Source organism: Drosophila ficusphila, unplaced genomic scaffold (assembly GCF_018152265.1).
Source record: "Drosophila ficusphila isolate 14025-0441.05 unplaced genomic scaffold, ASM1815226v1 contig_106, whole genome shotgun sequence".
NCBI classification, from domain to species: domain Eukaryota; kingdom Metazoa; phylum Arthropoda; class Insecta; order Diptera; family Drosophilidae; genus Drosophila; species Drosophila ficusphila.
Genome location: NW_025063993.1, coordinates 14,028,574 through 14,050,177, shown reverse-complemented (window position 1 = coordinate 14,050,177; position 21,604 = coordinate 14,028,574). Strand labels below are relative to the sequence as shown.

At 45.3% G+C, this 21,604-nt stretch overlaps 5 protein-coding genes across 5 annotated transcripts; 4 read left to right on the top strand and 1 right to left on the bottom strand.

Moving 5' to 3' along the window:
• The first annotated feature begins 2,749 nt into the window (after window positions 1-2,749).
• LOC108087542 lies at window positions 2,750-4,173 on the top strand. The gene has a single exon (XM_017184951.2). The coding sequence runs from the start codon at window positions 2,826-2,828 to the stop codon at window positions 3,270-3,272; it is 447 nt and encodes a 148-aa protein (XP_017040440.1). The 5' UTR covers window positions 2,750-2,825; the 3' UTR covers window positions 3,273-4,173.
• On the top strand, window positions 2,890-21,095 carry LOC108087543. The gene is made up of 19 exons (XM_017184952.1): window positions 2,890-3,089; window positions 9,449-9,585; window positions 9,671-9,711; window positions 10,139-10,426; window positions 11,021-11,148; window positions 11,441-11,545; window positions 11,857-12,045; window positions 12,124-12,254; window positions 12,842-12,952; window positions 13,608-13,702; window positions 13,776-13,872; window positions 13,933-14,025; window positions 14,545-14,700; window positions 14,766-16,782; window positions 18,087-18,191; window positions 18,275-18,456; window positions 18,518-18,694; window positions 18,911-19,233; window positions 19,297-21,095. The coding sequence occupies exons 2-19, from the start codon at window positions 9,530-9,532 to the stop codon at window positions 20,895-20,897; spliced, it is 5,895 nt and encodes a 1,964-aa protein (XP_017040441.1). The 5' UTR covers window positions 2,890-3,089; window positions 9,449-9,529; the 3' UTR covers window positions 20,898-21,095.
• LOC108087539 lies at window positions 4,225-5,611 on the top strand. The gene has a single exon (XM_017184948.2). It carries the CDS (start codon window positions 4,335-4,337, stop codon window positions 5,472-5,474), a length of 1,140 nt encoding a protein of 379 aa, XP_017040437.1. The 5' UTR covers window positions 4,225-4,334; the 3' UTR covers window positions 5,475-5,611.
• LOC108087541 (serine protease 1) lies at window positions 5,818-6,629 on the bottom strand. Its single transcript, XM_017184950.1, has one exon. It carries the CDS (start codon window positions 6,621-6,623, stop codon window positions 5,874-5,876), a length of 750 nt encoding a protein of 249 aa, XP_017040439.1. The 5' UTR covers window positions 6,624-6,629; the 3' UTR covers window positions 5,818-5,873.
• LOC108087540 lies at window positions 7,010-8,055 on the top strand. The gene has a single exon (XM_017184949.2). The coding sequence runs from the start codon at window positions 7,100-7,102 to the stop codon at window positions 7,964-7,966; it is 867 nt and encodes a 288-aa protein (XP_017040438.1). The 5' UTR covers window positions 7,010-7,099; the 3' UTR covers window positions 7,967-8,055.
• Window positions 21,096-21,604: the final 509 nt, after the last annotated feature.

Below are 21,604 nucleotides of genomic sequence, written 5' to 3'. Positions count from 1 at the left end.
AGGCCAAAAGAGCACTCACTGCTTAACTTGACCAACTTTTCGTGTACAAGAAAAACTGGTTACTAAGCTAAGCAAACTCGAAAGGGAAAGAAGATTTTCCTGCTCTCCGGGGACCGCAAAAAAAAGATCAAATGTTTGTTATTCATAAATTTTTGCCGGCTTCACCGTTTTTATGCATAAATCGATTCTACTTTTACGCTTGGCAGTCCCTTCGCTTACCTTTTTTTTCCATTTTCCCCCCAATCGGATAATTCTATAAATTTAAGTCAGCTGCTGTGGCAAGTGCAAACCGTGCTTGCGGCATACGTGGCGTATACGCGATTTACTTGAAATTTATGGGAATTTCCTGGCTATAAAAGGGGAGGGTTTGGTAAGGTAGCGTCTAGTATTAGTTAGCAAGCATCGAAGGTGTTGTACAAACTGTACTTCGTCCACTTTGATGGCTTAAGTTAGAGGTAGTAAAACCAGATAAGTTAGTTGAAAATGCAGAACCATCTGCGAAGCACTGTGACAATCATCGGGGTTGAGATAAATTTTGCAATTCAAATTCGAAATGAGTTCAAGCCGGCCAAATGGTTCTCAATCATCATCAAACTCGGTCGAGTTTTTATTGCATTATTTGGTGGCTCCTCCGTTTACTGCCCGACATCACAATGAAATGACGATTTTCCTAACGATTTTATGACATTCGCAATTTAGGTACTAAATTTAGATACGAAATTTATAGATGCAAGCTGCTAAAAAAAAAAGAGAGAAATTAAGGTACGTTAAATGGTTTTAGTTAATTTATGCAAACGATTTTTTGAGACTGAAACTGAAATTTGTTCTAAGCATAAACCAGGATGCACAAACATCAAACCCAAACACACATAACATGCATTCCACAAACATTTGCGATGAATAGAAAAAGTTTTTCATAAGCTACTTTAGCATAACCAAGATAGATTAATATTAGTTGCTCTGGTTCAACGCAATAGAATAAAGTGAAAGTAATAAAAGTTAAATGCAACATGCTGGGCAGCATGCCCATATCCTTTTCCTCCTTTTTCTGCTCCTGCCACTGCCATTTCCACTTTCACATCGCCGCTGCTGCTGACACTTTACAGTTCAATTAATTTAACGCGCTTTGCATGTAATAGAAAGGCATTGCATATCAGCGGGGGCAGCACAAGGATGTGCGAGGACATGGGCCAGGATGTGGGAGAGGACATGGACACAGAATGTGGAGCAGGGGGCGCTGAGCCCAGCAGGTGGGCTTGGCTCGTGTGGAACGGCTCTGGCGGCTAACAAGCGCATTCTGGCCAAGTGGGAGCGTCGTCGTCGTGGAGATATCATCTAAATAGGTGCCGCTGGCTCGACTGGATAATACCCCCCACTGGGGATGGCACATATTTTCAGCTTGGGTAGGTATTTATGGGCACTTTTTCATTGAAAACTCGTTGCCAGCGTCCCAGTATTTATTGCTGTCCATTGGCTTAGGGAATTCAATACAAAATGTAGCTATTTCAATGAAAACATAGTGATGTCAACAGCCAATTTTAAAACAGTTCACACACAATTAATTTTAAAGAGAGCTATGATAAAATTTCAAACATGGTTCTAGTTTATTTATTAATAATTTAGTATACATAACTATTTCCTACGCTTATAATAAATTTTGGGACAATTTATGCCTTGTGAATCTAAGATGCGAGTGTAACAATTGTTAAATTTGGAATCCAACGCAATATCCCCGTTCTGCCTACTAGGCTGATGCCATGTAGATTTTCCAGATGAGTTGGGAGACCAGTTCGCAGCAAGCCTTCTGTCTGTTCTTCGCCGCAGCCATGGCCTAAAATAGAGTTACAAAACAAGAAGACATTATGATCATTAATTCATGTATTTCTTTTAATGATGTAACCCCTTTCCAATTTAGCAAAAAATAGGTTTGCTAAGAATTGACAAAAAATTTATTAATTCTAAGTCCATAACTTTTCTAATTTTAACCAGATTTTTAAGTGGCATACCTGAAAATTGTTTGTATTTTTATTCTATAAGATAAGATAATTTTTTGTCAGATTTCTTCAATTTCTTTTATGCATTTTGCTCGACATTTGTGATGACTGCAAGGGCATGTAGGCCCCATATATGCTGGGTATCACAATTAGAAAACAAAGTGAAGGCACCGTTTGCGCGCTCATAATTAAGGACACGGGCCAACGCAGCGCACTAATGGAAGGCGCAAAATAAAAAAAAAAAAATGAAAAGTGAACGTAAACGTAAACGTTAAAATGAAAATGAAAAATGGCGTTCTCTCACATGTTGCGAATGCGACATGCGATATTTTTGTGTTTTTCGGGGCCGAGCCGAGCTGTTGACACTTTTTGGGGCCGCGGCAGACATAATTACACAGAGGTAGGCCGCGCTGACCCTGAAAGCAGGAAGTTCACTTTGTGTCATGTGAGCCATCCAGGCCATCCAGCCATCCAGTTGCTGACAGCCACGAGAAGCAGTTGAGAGTGCCGCGTGTCCTGTCCAACGTCATCCACTGTGAGTCCTCCTGCTAGCTGGACTCGCACAGGAAAATGGAAACCTCACACAAACACACGAACACACACACAAACACTAACATTCATTGACACTTATCGCGTGGGTGGCGCGTTTAATTCACATTTTATTTTCAGTGCCCGTGGCTGCGCGCGTAATTGTTGCTTCAAAGTCCTGCGAAAGGACTCGGATGTAGTCAGTTCGCGTTGGCGCTGCACGGCGGACGTGTGCGCGCTGAATAATCGCGTTTACTCTACTTGGGTGTGTGTGTGTATGTGAGTGTCCTTTTGCCCAGAGCCATGGAAAAGCAGGATCCAAATGAAGGAAGGGAGAGGAAGCCACCACCTGGTGCTCCGGGGCTTAGAAACTCGGACTCCGTGCGGAGTCCTCCGCCGGCCGCAGCTCCTCGGCGACCCAAGCCGGGCATCCTGCGACTGGACATCGGCAAACCGCGACGCTCATCAGGTGGTTCCGTCGATTTCCGCTGCGTGGGCAGCAGCAGCACCAGCAACAACAATTACAGCAACAGCAACAGCAATGTGGCAACTGGCGCCAACAGTGAGGTAAGTGAGCATGATTTACGGCCCGCCCGGGAGTGCTTACGATTTGGCCTGGCCAACGACGACGTGGTCAGAGTGAGGCATCCATTGGAGGAGTGGGGAGGAGCAGAGGACATAACCCAGCTGCAGCAAGTGCTTCCAATGCCATTGCCACCGCCAATAGCCATAAACACCAATGGCACTTAACTGCCGTTCGCTTTTCGCACGGTCAAGCAATGCAACCAGACCGAGTCGCCCATTAAAATCATTTTTCACGCGTGTCAGTGGGAAAGGTCGAAGATTTTTTTCAGTTTAGGTGGACTAAGGATACGCTTCTAGTTATAAAGTTAAAGGTTGAACATGTAGAAAACATCTAGTAAAAAGATGTTCACATTTTCTATGTTTAAATTGGACAAAACATATAAAGCAGCATTGCAACCGTATTCAAAAAAGAACAAACTTCAGTTAAAAATTTTATTAAACACTGCCACTGCCACTACAAAATAAATCTTATTTTAATTAGCAGTTTTTTTTTTGCTATACCTACATATGACATAAGAACAATTAAATTCTCATAGCTATTCTAAATATTTTTCAACTTATTTACTTCAAGGAGAGATCTTAATTTAAAGACCAAAGTTTTGAGATAATAAAACAGCTTGTTTAATAATTTCAATATTAACCAAGCGTTGATTATTATCTGTTGTTATTAGTTCATCTACCTAATTAAGTTAACTCACCTCGAGGGAGGTTTCCTTTGTTAAACTTCAACCTAGTTAAAACAATTTCGCAAACTTACTCGAAATAAGCGAGCAAAATCTCAGATCGCTGGTCGTTAGTACTTTATGGGACCTAATAAACCAGTTAAATCACTTGAATAACTAAACTATAGCAGGTAACAACCCCAGTGTGCAAATCACACGGCAAACTTTGCTGCAGGGCACAAGTGTATCCCAGTGTTCATTAGGCCCGACATGCGACGAAGGCCCAAAACCGAGTGGATGCGGTGGACACACCCAGGACACTCACTCCCTTTACTTTACTCCACTTCAGCCACTCAACCCAAGCAGTTTGTAAAGGGAATGGGAATGGGAATAGGAAGTCAGTGGGTGGCTAACATTTATTTAGTCATAAAGCTGATGCGTAATCTCAACAAGCCAGGTCAGAAGTGTGTCAGTTGGCACGTTCGAGTTTGTTTGGTTGATTCAACAGCACACACACACACGTACTATATTCCAAATCCCGAAATCATCTCCATAAAGCGAAAGGATGTCCTGCTTGCAGGCGGAGCCCCAGCAGAGGCACTTCGTCACGCGGAGCAGCTATGAGGGCGCCTGGGACAAGGTGGTCAACGTGATGGACGGCTTCGGCAGCTACCGCTATCCGGATGGCAGTGAGTACCGCGGTCGCTTCCAGCAGGGTCAGTTCCATGGCTTTGGCCATCTCCGGCTGGCTCAGCCGTACCGCTTCACGGTGAAGGGGGAGTTCGAGTTCGGCCGTCTGGTCACCGTGGAGGACATGTGGTTCTCCGACGGTCTCCATGTGGAGGGTAGCTTCAAAGGCGCCAAGCTGGAGTGCAGTAACTGGGACTACCTGACCCCCAGTGATCGACGGTATCACGCCGAACGGCGTTATGGCCAACAGCCGGTGGGACCCACTGCCTTTGTCACCGGGAAAATGCTCGCGCGGGACATTCCCAAGCACTGTTACGATGTCGAGGAGGGACTGTTCAACAGCAAGACCTGCTGGATGACCGACCGACCGGGTCCCTTTCGCAGCACCATGTACCTGGGTTGCAAAAGGGACAAGGATTGGATCAAGAAACACTGCCGGAAGGCCAGGAGTTCGTTCATCAAGGAACCGCCGGCGGGCTTTTGTCGCCGCATTATTGCCAACAATTTGTCCACCGAAAAGTCTCAGGTGCGCAGGACCTCCATTTATGCTCCCAATGGAGCTATTGATCGGGAGCGGTACTTCCACAAGCTCACCAAAAAGAGGAACAGCCAAAAGGAGCCACTGCCGAGTGCTCCACGGCGCACAATAGCTCCAGATGATCCCGCCTGGGAGACCGAGATGTGTGTGCGTGCCTACGCCAGGATGCTGGACAAACGCCAGCAGGATCAGCAGGAGTATCGAAAGAAGCATCCTTGCGTCAAGTTGGAGCAGGTGGAGAGACCCCGCGAGTGGACGAGCACCTCGGATGTCCGCAATGTGGAGTCGGGAGGCGCCTCCAGTTGTCTGTCGGAGAGTTTCGGCGAGGATCCGTTGCCCCTGAGTCTGGCAGAGACCTACCGATCAGCCGTTACCATGATGCAGAAGCGACCTGCCGATGCTGTCAATGTGGTGCAGTCCAATCTCATACGGCACAACAGCTACTTGGACATGACGCGTTCTATCTTCGAGTTGTAATTGTTGTATTCTGTTTTCCAGTTTTAAATTTTAGTAAACGCCGCTCTTTAGGAATTCAGTCCAATGGCTGATATAAAAAATAAAAATATAAATTCATTAACTTTGTATGATGTGGAATAAATTTCAAGAAATGTTAACTGGTTTTCCAAGTTTGAAATTTACTACTGTACAGTCAAATACAATACTTGAACTAGTGCTGCAGATTCGTAGTAGTAGTTTTCCTTCATAATTTAAAAAAAGAAAGTTCGCTTTAAGTTTAATGAACCGGATTTTTTATATTTGACAAGAGGAAAACAAGCTAAACAAAACCTACCCGAAATCCCCAATAAATTGTCATAACAAATTGAATATGCAGAAAAGGGTCATATTTATTTAATTAAGCTACAAGTTGACCCAAGTTTAGTAGGAAATGCCAGTCCTTTGGCGAATCCAGTCCAGAGCACTGGTGATCCTGGCAAAGCCAGCAGGCAATCCCAAAGTGCAGCCATTGGAGGCCACGAAGGCGGAAATACCCACCACAACAGATCCCTGCTTGGTGACCAGAGGACTTCCGGCATCTCCAAAGCAAGTGGACCTTCCATTCGGAGTTCGAGTGCAGAGGATCTGGTCAGAAACGGTGGTGGAGCCAAAGACGGAGACGCACTCCGAGTTGGACATTATCTGCAGATCGACGCACTGCAGCCAGTCGGTTAATCCATTGTTGAAGGTGGTAACTCCCCATCCGCAAACGCTGGCCCACCAGTTCTCGTATTTCTGGGATCTGTCCCTTAGAGAAGGCAAGGATACCTTATTCACCCGATTGGAGAAGCCAATCCGGGGAATGTGAACCAGGGCCAAGTGCTGGCTTCCCGTCACATAGTTGCCAGTGCCCACCGAAACCGAGAACTGCGCCTCACTCAACCTGGTGGCTCCGAAGTAGATGGTCACCCCGGAACTGCCCACCAAGCACTGGGCGGAGGTGAGGATCCAGGCGTCGCCAATTATTGTGCCACTGCACCAGATGTTGCTCTGGCCAAAGGCCATGCCCACCACATAGGGAGCCTGTCCCTCGTAGGCGGGACTTCCATTGGTAATAATATGATCAGGAACCTCAGGATCCTCCTTTGCAGTGGCAACAGCCAAAAACAGAAAAACTACCAACAGCTTCATGGTTCCAAAATAAATTGTTACTTTTCTGGTTCAGTGTAGGGTTTATATAGTAATTCCCTCGAATGGGTAATTAGTATTTGCACATTAGCAATATTTGTGGAGTTGTAGAGTATTTAAATTTCAGCTGGAAACGAAATTTATTCAAAATTTTGGTAATTACTTTGAACATTAGCAAAAAAAAACATTCAGAAGAAAGAACTGTGGAGAAATTTCTAATAGTTATTTGTGAGTAGTTTGTGTACTTTTTTTAATTTTAAAATAAAATTATAAATTTAAATTTATTTTTGGTAAATAACCATTTATAAATCCTTTCCTTTTTGAGTGTGGCAAATGAAATGGCAAAGATACCTCTTGCTGAACTGTAGGAACCAGCATCTCGCTGAATTCTCAATCAAGTTTCTTAAGCCTTAAAGTTCAAACATAATTTATCTGATTTCCATTTCGATACACAAAATACCAAAGTAGTTAAAGTGAAAATGACCCAGAGGACAACGGTGTCCCTAACTTCGCAGGTCGAGGTCCTGATGACTGGATCCAGGTATTTGGGGGAACGAAACGAATTGGGCATGCAGGAGTATGGAGTCTACACCTATCCGGATGGAACTCGTTACACGGGGGAGTTCCTCAACGGTCGCTTCCACGGCAGGGGAACCATTCAAATTCCAGATCCGGCGGGTATCATCTACCAAGTGACCCACCGCCATGGAAAACTTAAGTCAATCGAGCAGATGAACTTCAGCGATCAACTGCCTGTGGATTTCGAGATGACGGGTCGTGGCTCTTTGAATTTCGAATCCTGGCCGTATTGCACCGCCGAGGATCGTCGTTTCTTCCAGGAGACCAAGGCACCCCTTGATCCAGTCGGTCCGAACAAGTTCAAGACCAAGGATGGACCCGCTTCCGTGACTTTGGAACGAAATGCCTTCGACTTGGGCTTTGGCATAATCGGAAATCGTGGCTTTATGTTGGACACAAAGACCAACTGCAAGAAGAGTTCCTATTTGGGTTGCCGCGAGGCACGTCGTTGGATTCGGGAGAACTGCGTCCATGGTCCTTTGTGGAATCGTCATCACAAGCAGGAGGTGATGGCCCGATTTGCCCGGGAGATTATCAAAAATAATCAGGAGAGCGCTGCTGTCTGCAGCCGAGAGAATTTTACCCCTGAGATTCGTGTTTGCCGTCGAAGCTGCAGCCTGGACAGCTTCGGATCGACTAGACTCCACTTGGCCAGCACCTCGGACACCTGCTCCTCGGAGGTTCAGGACATGAAGATGCGTCTTCAGGATTTCCGGAAAAAGTGGAGGCGATCGAAAAGCGAGAGCAGCGTTTGCCGCATCAATTGATCAAAATTTGTTAACCTTACATTCAGGTTGCTTTCGGTTCTACTTTGTTTATGGCTTCAAATTAATATATTGTGTGTAGTTGACCCACATTCTGCCACCGCCTTTGGGCCAAGATTTATGGGTAAATTCGCGAAAACTGCAGCCGAACATGGAAAGCCACTTAGGCCTTTTACCGCAAAAGGCGCGGGCGATTTTTCGTTTTTGGGTCATCAAGTCCACCACTGCGGCATTGAACTTTCAGCTCAAGTTTACCTGGACTTGGCTGAAAAACAGAACAAAAAATGAAAAACCAGTTAAGATTTAGGCCTAGGCCACTGGCACAGCGGGTAATGAACCCATAATCGCCGGGCATTATGCTACACGTGCGCCATGGGCGTAGAGATAAATTCGATGTTAATTAAAGCCAGCCGAGGACTTCATTTAATTAAAAGGGAAATCAGAGAAAAGCGAAAGCGAAGCAGAAAGAGCGCCAAAACATATTTCAATAGTGGGCGCTCCCCTCAAAATACACAAACACACACACACAAACACTTACATAAAGGAGACAAAAATGGGGAAAACCCTAGAATTTTGCGATTTTCCTTTATCAACCCTTGCATGTTTGATTTTCATTTACATGGCCTGGCCAAGAATACAAGGTGACTCAATATCAGGCTGGCACACACACACAAACACACACTGATACTCACACACACATACACAATTACATTCCGTAGGAGTTGGAACGCCCACATTCACACTATGCCATCTAAATGGACATTCGAAGTCCTGGCTGGTTACGCCCGGATACGGCGTTGTTATCACATGCCGCTGGCGATTTTTACACTCATTCGTCTTCGTTTCAACTGGGCGAGGAAGTCAGCTAGCCAGGCTATAGGGTCCTTCCTTCATCCTTCCCCTCTTTAACCTATCCTTGCATGTCCATGTAAATTCCTTGGCGCCACTTTGCTTCTCTGTGTGGGTTTTGGGCACGTTTTGGCTTTGATAAGTTGCTGGATGGGCGCGGGTCGTCCGTTCCTCCTGTCCCCTCGGTTCTTCATTCATATTCATTCATTATTAGAAAAATTTAACTTTCTCTCTCCGGTTCGTCGTTCCACCTGTCTGTGTGTGTGTGTGTGTGGGAGGGTCCTTAGTATGTGTTGGTTGCTATCCTTATGGATGATGGCCTTTTGCGCCTTGCTGGCCCGCTCAACCAGCTAAGCCGTTCAGTCCGCGCACAAGGCTGCTCCAAGGCGCTACGGCGGCTAACTGGCTAAATCGGACAAATCTGGAGCTTAAATAAGTGATTGAGGGGATTTTCCTTGAGAGCTCACAAGCAGATATAACATAAATTAATAAATACAAAATAAGTACAGGTGCCATTAAGTGAGAAAGTTAAGCTGCACGCAAAAGAGTAATACCGTGTGTGATTTGAGTAATTAGCTGTCCCGGAACAGCACTTGGAAATAAGTTGAGCACTAAGATTGGACTGTTAATTTGTAGAACAACTCGGGAGTCACCTCGCCACATCAGCTTTCTGTGACCTGGGCACCGCCATGCGAATTGAGTAGAGGCGACTGGCAAATGCAGAGCAGCGCCGATGCCAAGAGGGAATTCTACAAAGGACAACGGGGCAGAAGGTGAGTGTGCAGCTGCATAAAGGATATTCCACCGCCATGAAACTCATTCTCTGGCCCCCTGCGTTTTCATTAATTTGCATTAAAGAGCTGCATCGCAGGAGGACCACAGGTCTTACGAACTGAACGGTATGTAACAACACTCTAAGAAAAACCCTTTAAGCTTTGCATATAAATTAAGAAAATATATCCTAAAGAGCCTAATAAACATACAAAAAAGAGATATTATTATTATATTATTTATTTTATTTAAAAACAATGTATTCGATTTATAACTAGACCAGTTTAATTGAATTATTATTATTATTATTTGTCATAAATTTTACACATTTAATTACAATAATGAAGTTGCAATCATAAAGTTGCCATAATAAAGTAGCTAAAATAAACTAAAATTTATAATCTAAATGCTGAAGTTAAGAATTTAAAGTGAGGATTTACTTTCAATGTTGCCTTTTAATTTTGCAGAAATTAAAAGATAGCTTTCTATTTTGTAAGCCTTGGTTTATCTGCGTGTGTGAAATGAATGCTGATATCCTTACCCGCTCCCCCGCAGACTTTCCAGTGCAAAACCAGAGCAGCGACGCGGAGAGCAGCCACCAGGAGGCGAACTTCGTGCAGGCTCCGCCGGGAATTGGAATCCACGATGGCGACGGCGGCGGCGAGGTCGACGATGAGGAGGACTACTCAATTTCCGTATCGGCGATAATGCAGAGACGTGCCAGTGTGCGCGGCTATCGGGGCAAACGTGGCAGCCGGAGTTCGCGACGGGCATCCAGTCCCATGGATCACGTCCTGGACAGCGTGGAGCGGCGGCGCTCCAGTGTCTATACGACAAGTTCAGGCAAGTCTGTCACTGATGCGAAGTTTATGGCATGAGTATCAAGAACTCTTGAATACGTGAAATCGAAAAGGTTCCTCTTTATGCAATACAGAGAAGTTCAAGGTTTAATATTGGTAGAAGTGTAAAATTAAATAATAATGTACATAAAGTAAGAGTTGAATTTAAAGAAAACTTTTCAAATAATATTTTCTTATTGTTTTTGTTATAATTTTGCAGAATGAAGTTTGTTGCCTCTAAATTTACAATTAAGTTTCTTGTATGAATAAGTGAAGAAGCATTCAATTTATGAAATGATTTCATAATATTACTTTCCCATAAACGTAGTGCTTTTGGTGGACCCACATAAGTGTCCGAAACAGATTTCGCTAAGTTAACGAGGCAGCGAGAGAGAGAGGGAAATAGAGAAGGAGATGGAAGTGGAGTCCTTTTTTGGGGTCCTCCAGTGGCAGCTAATCAACGTCTGGGGGCCTGTTTTGCCGTAATTTTTCAAGCTACGTGCCACATGGACGGACGGACGGACGGACGGTTACGATGACACGGCATACGGGGCGTATGTGTAATCTGTTTGCCTTTGCTCTCGACTTTGCTCCACAGAGGAGGGCACCAATCAGGAGTCCACGCAAGAGCAAATCTTTGAGAACATCCGCCTGCACAAGGAGGTCATACAGTCGGTGAAATTACAGCCATGGCCCATCCGCAAGAAGCTCAAGTTGGTGCGGCAGGTGGGTGCCAAAAATACTTTAAGAATCTTTAAACGAGAAAGAGGAGGAGTATCGAGGAGTTTGGCCCAAAACTGGGCGCGTTCGTTTTCACGCCGCTTGTCGGGTCGTTGAGAATGTTACGACCTCCTCGTCCTCCTCCTCCACTCATCAAATCCGCAGTCAAACTTTTCGATTTCATTCACACCACACCACGAACACACACTCTTTCTCTCCTTATCTGCCATCTTGTGCTACACCCTGGCATTTTTAATGATGTTTGGACTTGGCGGATCGGGCCGGAATGTGTTGACAGGCCAAAACATATGTGGCACGCCACGAGGGCGCGCTTCAGGAGCGCTTCGCCATGTCACGAAGCACGCGCGACTTGTGGGCGAGGTTTAAAATTTTAATGGCCGCAGTAAGTGATTTTCCCAAACCCAAACCCCTTTTCCTCGTTTTTTTTCCCCCGCCTGCAGAATGCAGCGATCCGAAAGCAAAATGCCCCGAAGCCGGGCAAAAAGTATTTATGTTTACACAATTTATGGGCCACTTTCCGGCCGACGAGGGACATTCAATAAATCCGCACTCGCATAACTCACCGAGTTATGTGAGCTCGGCTGGCCGGCATTCTCGACTGGCAAAACCAATTAAAATACGAACTTGCAGGATGCAATTCCTCCACTTAAATCCTTTTCGCCCTCTGATTTTCCATCCTGTTTTTCCATCCAGCGATGGCGACACTGGAAGAGGGAAACGGCCAGCTTCCTTACGGTCCTGATTCCCTGGGAGCTGCGCATCAAGGAGATCGAATCGCATTTCGGCTCTGGAGTCGCCTCCTACTTTACATTCCTGCGCTGGCTCATGTGGGTCAACATCATGATTGCCATTCCGCTGGTCGCCTTTGTCATCGGTCCCGAGGTGAGTGTCCGCGAATAAAGCCCGGCCAATTGCCAATTCGTTATTGCACATTTGCCTTTCCGCCCGGATTTGCTGCAGTACTTTGCCACCAAGCACGGCGAAACGGATCCGCGGAAGAGAATGTCCGACCCGGAGGCTCGGGTGGCCGGCAATCTCTTCACTTTCTGGGAGTTCGAGGGATACCTCAAATATTCACCGATGTTTTACGGGTAAGCTAGCTCTTTTGCAGAACCTTTAAAGTTGAAAAAAATTATTTTCAAAGGTTGATTTTGAAATAGTAAAGAACCCTTCCTACTTTTTATAAAAATTCACAAATCTGCATAATTCAATATTTAGGACAATTTTCAAAGCTGTTTAATTTCATTTATCTTTACCAAAATACTCTCAGATTAGTTGTGAATAAATTAATACTAATTAATATATTAATCATGTGCTTATAGGAATAATCAGTATTCTCAAACATGTCTGCAGTTTGCAATAGAAAACAGATTTATTTATACTACATTTCTGTTAATAGGCAAAGAGATTTTCTGCATATAAATTGATTTAATTAAATACAAAGGAGAAGCAAAAATAATGATATTTTCTTAGGATACACATTAAAATTATTGATTTAATATATTAAATTTGGGTTGGAACTTCATTTCCTTTTCAACGGATATTAACCCTTAAGGTAAAATTAAGCATTTATGTTTTTGTGGAATTAAATATTTCTAGCTCTCTGCTTGGAGATGAGAACTCTATTAATTGCTGGCAATATCCTTATACCACATTTCCTCTTGTTGTCTTTCCCCAGCTACTATTCAAGCACATCCGGCATTAGCACGTCCGGATATAAGCTGCCCTTAGCCTATTTCCTCACAGCCGTTCTCGTCTATATCTACAGCTTTGTGGCCACGTTGAGAAAGTGAGTATGCGGGAGTATGAGAGAGTAAATAAAGGGTCCAGGGGTCAGGGGTCAGGGGTTTACGGTTCCCAGTGGTGTTGGGTAGGCACTTCATTAAATCCCCGGTCATCGAAGCCGCAAAAAGCAAACTAAATGTCAGAACGCTCGTTAATTAATTAAACAAAACTGAAGCGCTGATTAAATAATACAAATCTTGGCACAAGGCGTGTTTTGTTTTTGGGTGGCAGAGAAACTTTCTGCCCGAGAAGCATTGGTCATTATGATTTACGCACGCACACGACCAGACACGTTCAACCAAAAAACAAAAAAAATGAATCGAATAAAAGGAGGCGGGACAGGAAACGGAAATGGCAAAACGCCATTTTGACCGCTGGGCGGCTGGGTCGCTTTAATGGCTTTGTCGGCATTATGTTGATTTCGTAATTGAACAAAGTAGCAATGTCAACAGTGAACTGCGAACTGTGAACAGCTGGCATTGACCTTTCCGCTCGACACTTTTCAAAGGACACGTGCTCGGCGTGCGTGAATTATTCCCATTGCAAAGCTATCCGGGATTCAAAACAGGGATTGCCAGGATTGCGAACACAAATTATGGCTTACAAAAACAGTAGAAAGCAAAAAAGGAAGGCTAAAACATTTATCGATCTGTCCACAGAATGGCGGAGAACTCGCGCAACTCGAAACTTTCCTCGAAGGACGACGAGTGCGTCTTCTCGTGGAAGCTCTTTACGGGTTGGGACTTTATGATTGGTAAGTGGCTGGGCCAGGACTTTTTGCCATGGAGCTGGAGCTGGCATCCTCAGAACTTTTGCATCTCCCACAGGGCACGCGGAAACGGCCCACAATCGCATCGCATCCGTGGTAGTTGGCTTCAAGGAAGCCCTCCTCGAGGAGGCCGAAAAGAAGAAGGATAATCGCAAGTAAGTCGCGGCCAACTGGAGCTATTTACTTACCATAATCGATGCGCCGTGTCCTTTCAGCTGGCGGGTGATACTCCAGAGGATACTGGTCAATATCCTGGTGATGGGACTGCTGGGTTTGTCGGGCGCCACCGTCGTCCTGCTGGTCAATCAGTAAGTGGATTGGGGAAATGGGAAAACTGCGAGGAAAATATTGTGATTTACGGTCGACGATACGAATTTAACTGCTCACTTTAAAGTCTCGTTTAATGGTTTTCAATGGTGAACATTTATAGCTCAACTTAAGCTTTAAATAGTTCATCATAAAGCATGTGCTTGGTTAAAATTGAGCCTATAAAAATTATAATATGATTATTTTTTAGATAATACATATAATAATAAAAATGTAAGCATCAGACTTAGCGTTTAAATTTAATCGTTTGAATATTAACTTAACATTTTTAATTTAATTTTCGTGTAATAGTATAATCTCTAAATATTAAAATATAAACCATTTGTTTGTAATGTAAATATAAATACATAATAATATTATTTTTTTTAGAAACATTCCCAACGAATTTGAACATTGCTTAACCTCTTCTAATTTATCGATAAGATGAATTGAAATAGGCATTTTGTGTTCTTCCTCCTTTAATAATATATTCCTTTCTGTGTAATCGCCTTTATTTACAGCTCTGAGGACTTGGCCAAGCACGACAACTGGCTGAGTCGCAATGCGGTGAACGTGACCATGACCCTGTTATCCTTCTTCCTGCCGATGATATTCGAGGCCCTGGGTTTGTTCGAGAACTGGCATCCCAGGCAGCAGCTGCGACTGCAATTGGCCCGGTAAATTGCAAATTACCAACTCAAATAACGTGGTATATGTATGACAAACGCTTTTCCCTTTTCAGCATTATGATACTGAACATGCTGAATTTGTACTCGCTGATGTTCTCGTTCATCTACAAGATCAACAGCAAAGAGAAACCGCTGCAGATGTTGAAACTGGAAAACGAAACGAATACCATGGAGCTGAGGAATCTACTGAGTTCCATTGAGGCTCTGAAAGCCATGACCCCGACTACTTCGCTGTATAGTGACAGTACATCGGAGGGTTTATTCGATGAGTCCACTTCGAGTGCGAATTGGGGCGAGGATGGTGGCAACTCCACCGATGGCCTCTTTTCGACCACAGCTGCTGCCGCTTTGGTTTCGACGGCCCTTCAGCGACTCAAGTGCTACAACATAACTGTGAAATGCTCAAAACAACGCCACACCTTCATCAGTGCTAAGAACTTGGCCACCACCCTAATGATTCTCAACCTGACAACGCCAGCGATGGTGCCACCCACTTTGCCAACCACTCTGCCCACCACAACGCCCACGACATCGAGTTCGACTTTGAGCACTTGGACAACCACAGAGGCAACAACAACAACGGAGGCAACAACAACAACGCCGACAACAACATCACCTTGGACCACTTTACCGCCGGCGACAACAACCACTGAGACAACAACAACGACTGAGAGAGCCACTTCAACCACAGAAGCTCTAACAACCACTCCATTATTGACAACCACTGCCACGATTAACAATGCAATTCCAATATCCTTGGCCAATGCCTCATCACCAGGATCAACAACTAATAGTGCAATACCAAACTCAACCACTAATGTTGCAACCTCGAGCACTTCAGCAACCACTTTAAATGCAACTACCCAGCAAGCCACCAGCACCACGAAATTAACTACAACTTCAACAACCACCGAAAAACCCCAACCAGAGGATGGTTTTTTCTACACCACTGGCGATGATGAAGGTTCCTACGATTATGGCAGCGATGAACCAGGAGTTTCCTTCTCCGATTTAACATCAGATGCTCCGGAGGATGCCAACTACTCAGATATCACAGAATACTCTTCGGAACCCTCGGAGATTGAAGATTTCGATGAGCAGCAGAGCACTGATCAGGCAAACGATCCTCTAGCTAAAGTTTTGGAACAACTTGATGAAGAGAAGCCTGAAAAGCGTAGTAAAAGATCAGTTGATTATATAGACATTTTAGATGGAATTCCCAGCAAAGGAAAGTGGAAAGAGGATATAGTATTCGAGCCAATAAATGAGGAAGAATCAAGGAATCCTAACAAAAGAGCAGTGGGTGATCCATTTGTTTGGCGCAGCAAGTACAGTAGGCGACATCGCAATGAAACGGCTGTGACTTCTGGCCAGGAAACCACTGATGCCACGGCAAATTCCACGCCCAGTCGGTGGCCCATTTATTGGCCGCCCTACAGACAAACCACACCGAGCACCAGCACCACCAGGAGACCGCCAAGTGGGTTTCTTTCCAGGGAAGAGTGGGAGAAACTCAGAAGATTGAGAGCCAGGCAAACCACTAGTACGAGTACCACTACTTCTACTACAACCACTAGGAAACCCAGAAGAAGATACAGAACCTCAACCACCGAATATACAAGCACCACTGAAGAGGAATCATCTACGACAGAAAGTTCCACGGAATCCACAAGTCCCGAGAGCACTACAGGTGACTACGACAGCAGTAGCAGCACCACCGAAAGCGATGAGTACTCCACCACACCACACTACATTGGATACGTGGACATTTCGGAAATAGGAAGCACCATCTACTACGATGAGGATAGCGAGTTCCTGGAGCTCTGTGTGTTTACTATTTGCCCGAAGGGAGATGAAATATTTGGCAGCACCACCGAGAGTCCAGATAGCACCACCCAGAGCAGCGATGCCAAGCAGCTAACCACCGTGAAACTCACTCCGCTGGAGCGAAAGCAAAAGCGATTAAAGGAAGTGCAGCTGGCGATTAAGCAAATACAAACCAATTTGACTACGATGTGCTGGGAAACTTCGCTGGGCCAGGAGCTCTCCAAAGTTATCGTTTTCGATGGGGTGAGTGGGTGGAAAGTGGGTGAGGGTTTTCCAAGCAGTTTAAAGGGAAATTTATCACCATGAGCTGCTATCAATTTCCCAGAGCTTGGAGCTCGGAAGCCACTTCTCTGCAGCAGCTGTATCAAAATCTATTTAGCCCTAAATATGATTGAACTCAAAACGGGGAGTAGCTCTGCATGAACTTGTTGGGCGTGAAAGCCCGTTTAGCTAAATTATCCGGAAAATTTAACGCAAAATTTGTCTTCCGCTTTTTGTCTTCCCACTCAATATTTCGTTTTTTTTGCTTTTCTTTCCTTTTGCGGGGTCATGGGGACTTTGAAAATCAAATTTTTGCGCTCGTCTAGCAAACCAAAATCCACTTGACTTAAAAGGCCAAACGATTCGGGGAAAACTGGGGAAAAGAAAAGGCGAAATGGCAGCAAAGCAAAGCGAAAGGCATTTTATCATAATAATCGCTCTCGGGAGTCTTTTTCCCATTGATGTGAAACGCAGCTGGCTGCCGGGGAAACAGGGGAACAGGAACTTCGATTTTGAGTCGAGTCGGAGAAATTTACATAAGCCATAAGCATGATTGTGAACTTTGGCCCTCGGAATGGCAAGTTTTATTCGGCCATTTGCCACGTCGAGTGTCGATTGGCATCCCATTGGGCTGCGAACTTTCTCTACTCTAATCGTAAACAAATTCATGGCTTGGCCGAAAGTTTTCAAGGTCAGTCGGATAAGGCAAACGGTGTATATATCCAATAGGGTTACTATTGGCTGTGGACCTACCAAAGGCATCTCAATCTGGGGATTACTTGCCCTTTTATTTTGTACTTAACATTTGTCCGACATTCGTGTAAACTGTGTGTAGGCTAAAAATCCCCAGCAACGGAAAAAAAGACATGGGTCTAGGACCCAATTTTGATTATGCTGCCCTCTCCTTCCCCAGAAGACATGGCGTACATAATCTCTATTAAACGATTTAAGCACATAAATTAGGCAAGTTACGGGCCGGGCTTAAACGCATTTATGCTTTACGCATAACAAAATACCGGCAATGGGGAATCGAGTTTTGGTCATGTGCGGTTTTGGGTTCCAAACCGAATCTCCATCTCGTTCGGTTTTCGATTCAAACTTGGGGCACGTGTTCGTGCATGAATTTCGACCACAGATTCGTGGCGGTGAATTTAGCCATTAAATGGAAGTCAAGACGGGGCAACAGAGATGCAACGATTTGGTTTACGTGAGGGGCAACATTGAAATGAAAACAGTTCATTATAAAATACAATTTTCCAATCATTCGTTATTCCACTTCAAAATAGCTAATGTCCATTGTGGCTCCGTTGTGCATCGATTTTCTGCGGGCACTGTTTGTGCGATATGTCAATCAAAACTGGTGCTGGGACATGGAGAAGACCTTTCCGCAGGTGAGTCCGGGGACACCAACTTCCGATGTCGTTCGTCCTTTTGACTAATGCGAGGCTTTGTTTTCGTTGATGCCGCAACGCAGTACGGCGACTTCAAGATAGCCGAGAACATCCTGACGTTGATTAATAACCAGGGACAAGTGTGGATGGGCATATTCTTCTCGCCGGGCCTGGTGCTCATCAACCTGGTCAAATTGATGATCATGATGTACTTCCGCTCGTGGATTGTGCTCACCTGCAACGTGCCGCACGAGGTGGTCTTCAAGTGAGTGCCTTTCACCTGGCGAAGCTGGTAACTCGTTGCAAGCGTTTCCATTCTTTTTCAGGGCCTCCAAATCGAACAATTTCTATCTGTCGCTCCTGCTGACCATGCTGTTCCTCTGTGTCCTGCCGGTGGGCTACGCCATTGTCTGGCTGCGTCCTTCCTGGCACTGCGGACCCTTCTCCGAGTACAACAGGATAGCCGAATTCATCACGAACACAACGAGGAATGCGCTGCCAAAGTGAGTTTAAAAGTCATCATGAGAAACAATATTCCTTAGTTTAATTTACACAATTAACTAAGCTATTATCATGATTATCAAGCACCTTAATAAATTTAAGTATAGATATTTTAAAAAGTTAAACAAATGCATGATAATATAAAAGTTCTCTGCTTTATTTCTTTTCCTTCTCGTATCTCCATAATACCCTTTGCTAACTTTATTAAAACTTTGCAGACAACTCCACGAGCCACTGGATTACCTGACCTCGTCGAGCACGGTGATTCCCCTGCTGCTGCTGCTCATCCTGATAATCTACTACCTGGTGTCGCTGACAGGAGCTCTGCGCGAGGCCAACCAGGACTTGCGCACCCAGCTGCAGAAGGAGCGGGAGGAGGAGCGCAAGAAGATCTTCAAGGTGCCGGAGGTCAAGCAGGCGGAACCGACGGCCACCACCTTAACAAATCGCTGGCGCAAAGTCCTGGAAGCCAGCTCCCCGGTTACACCCACCCAACCGCCGGATTTCGACACGGAGGAGTATAAAAATCAGGCACGCAAAGGTAAGCCAACTGGATAAGGAGCGATTTTGAGTTCACAAGTCATTTGCTTTGCTTTCGATCCAGAGCTAATCTCACGCATCATGAAGAAGGCGCTGCGGAAGGGATCCGCCACCTCGGACGAGGACTCCTTTGTGCGCCGGGATGACGATGACACGGACACCGAGCACCAGGACTCCCTGCCCCACGACGAGGAGGCCAAGGACAAGCGGTTCGGGCTGTCGCGATTGCAACAGATTCGGAGGACTCGCAAACCCTCACTGGTGGACATCGTGCAGATAGCCAAGCAGGAAAGGGCCCGAGCCGGATCCATTGTGGCGGGAACGAGTTCTGGTAATTTCCCGGTGAAGGAACCCCATCCGAAGAGCCGCTTCAAAGTGGAGAAACACGAGCGCCGGGACAGGGGCAGCATGAAGGAAAAAAAGGACTCCAGATACAGGGATAGGCAGTCGCAGTCGCAGCCACAGCCGCCGCCCTACGAATCGCCCAAGGACAATGAACATGATCCGGATACGAATTCAAGGATTGTCAGCGAGCGACGAGCCAGTTTGCTGCGGCGCCACAAGGAGGCGGAGGGGGAGGGTGTTGGAGAGGCGGAGGATGGGGCAACACCCACCACACCCGAACCACCGCAGACACCAAACGAAAAGAGAGCCGAGGAAGTGGAGCCCTCGCCCGAGGAATCCACACCCGAAACTCCCACGCTGGCCAAAAGCAAATTCCACATAGTTGACGAAAAAAAGCCGCCGCAGGATGTCGACGATAAACCCTTGCCAACAGCCAAGGAGGGTGGTAGTGGGGGAGGTGGTGGAAGCCTGGGAAAGTTCAAGTTTCGCAAGCATAAATTCAAGTCAAACAGCAATGTGACGAAACCTGAGCCCGAAGTTTTCAAGTTCGACGAGCGAAGTGTGGAAAAGGGCAGCGATGTGCCGGCAACTCCTGCCGCCGAGCTCTTAAATAGCGAATCACCTGGTGGCGAGGGGGAGGAGAGAAACCTGCCCTCACCCACTCCTAGCCAAGGTCAGGGTCAAGGTCACCACCAGCGGCAATTGTCGGTCTTATCCCGCCAGGGTCGCAAAAAGATCGGTAATCTTTTGGCTTTGGTTCGCGAGGCTGTCAATCTCAAGAAGGACGATGTGGAGCAGGTCTCGGATGAGTCGCCGGGTCCGACCACGCCCACCTACCTGGCCTACACCCCACCGCCGCCGCCATCAGTATTGTCCAGCGTGTCCAGTTCCACGGCCCTGGAAATGCCACCCACTCCGGAACCGGAATCGCCCACCCCAAGTGCACCACTGCATTTTGGCAGCAGCACTTCGTCGCGTCCACCCATCAAGCCACCCAAACCACCCAAGCCACCGGTGGTGCCTGCCTCCTCGACGGCACCCACGGCCACCATGGACGATCTGGAGGAGCTGGACATGCCGGGACCCATCACGTTCCCCCATCGCAGCGATTCCCATCGACGGCGCACGATGCGACAGGATTCGCAGAGTTCCATTTGGTCGGACAACATACCCACCATTACGATCAGCACCACCGGCAGCGATGAGTGCATTGTGGATGCCAATGCTCCACAAAATGGGCTGCCCGAATCGAGAAGCAACTCCCCGGGTCCCTCGGTCAACATTATAAAGATTGACATCGAGAAGGAGCAGGAAAAGTAAAGTGAAGTTATAAGTGCCTGCTGCAAAAAGTGCCTTGAACGCCAGATTGTCTTCTTAATTAAAGAAATTTGCATTCTTCCTACGAATTAGCTTGAATCTTGTTCTATAGCATTTTGAAAAATGTCTTTCTCTATACAAAATAATGATATTTCATTAATTAGTTTACTTCCATAAGAAACTATAATAAAACACTCTATATTGCACGATATCTAAATAAATTCTTTATTTGGCGAGCTTGATTGGGTTTAACTCATTACAAATTTATCTATAATATATGTTTAAACTATCTCAATTATGTTGATGAGAATTTATCTTTATTCTGAAGGTTAATACTGGCTCGTGGTTGCCTTAAATTTGAAAAGTTCGCCAAACAAAAGTGTTGGTTAACCTTTCCGCAAGCAGTGCAAGCAGTTAGGTTGTAGTTTCAAAAACATTCACTTTCATTTTTGGCGCCACTCATTTTTAATCCAACTAGCCTAATAAGTAAAGAATTTTAACTTTAACACATTTTGCTTGCATTTAATTTAAAAATATTAATATTTCTGTTTAAATATAAATATTTATATTTATTTATTTATTGTTGAATTTATTATAAATCTTAAGCTAATGAGCTAACAGAAAAAATGTTAAGTAAAGACAGATAGCATTCATTCTGAAGCATTTTAAAATACTTATTCTGGCTTAAAACTATTTCACCAATTTCTTAT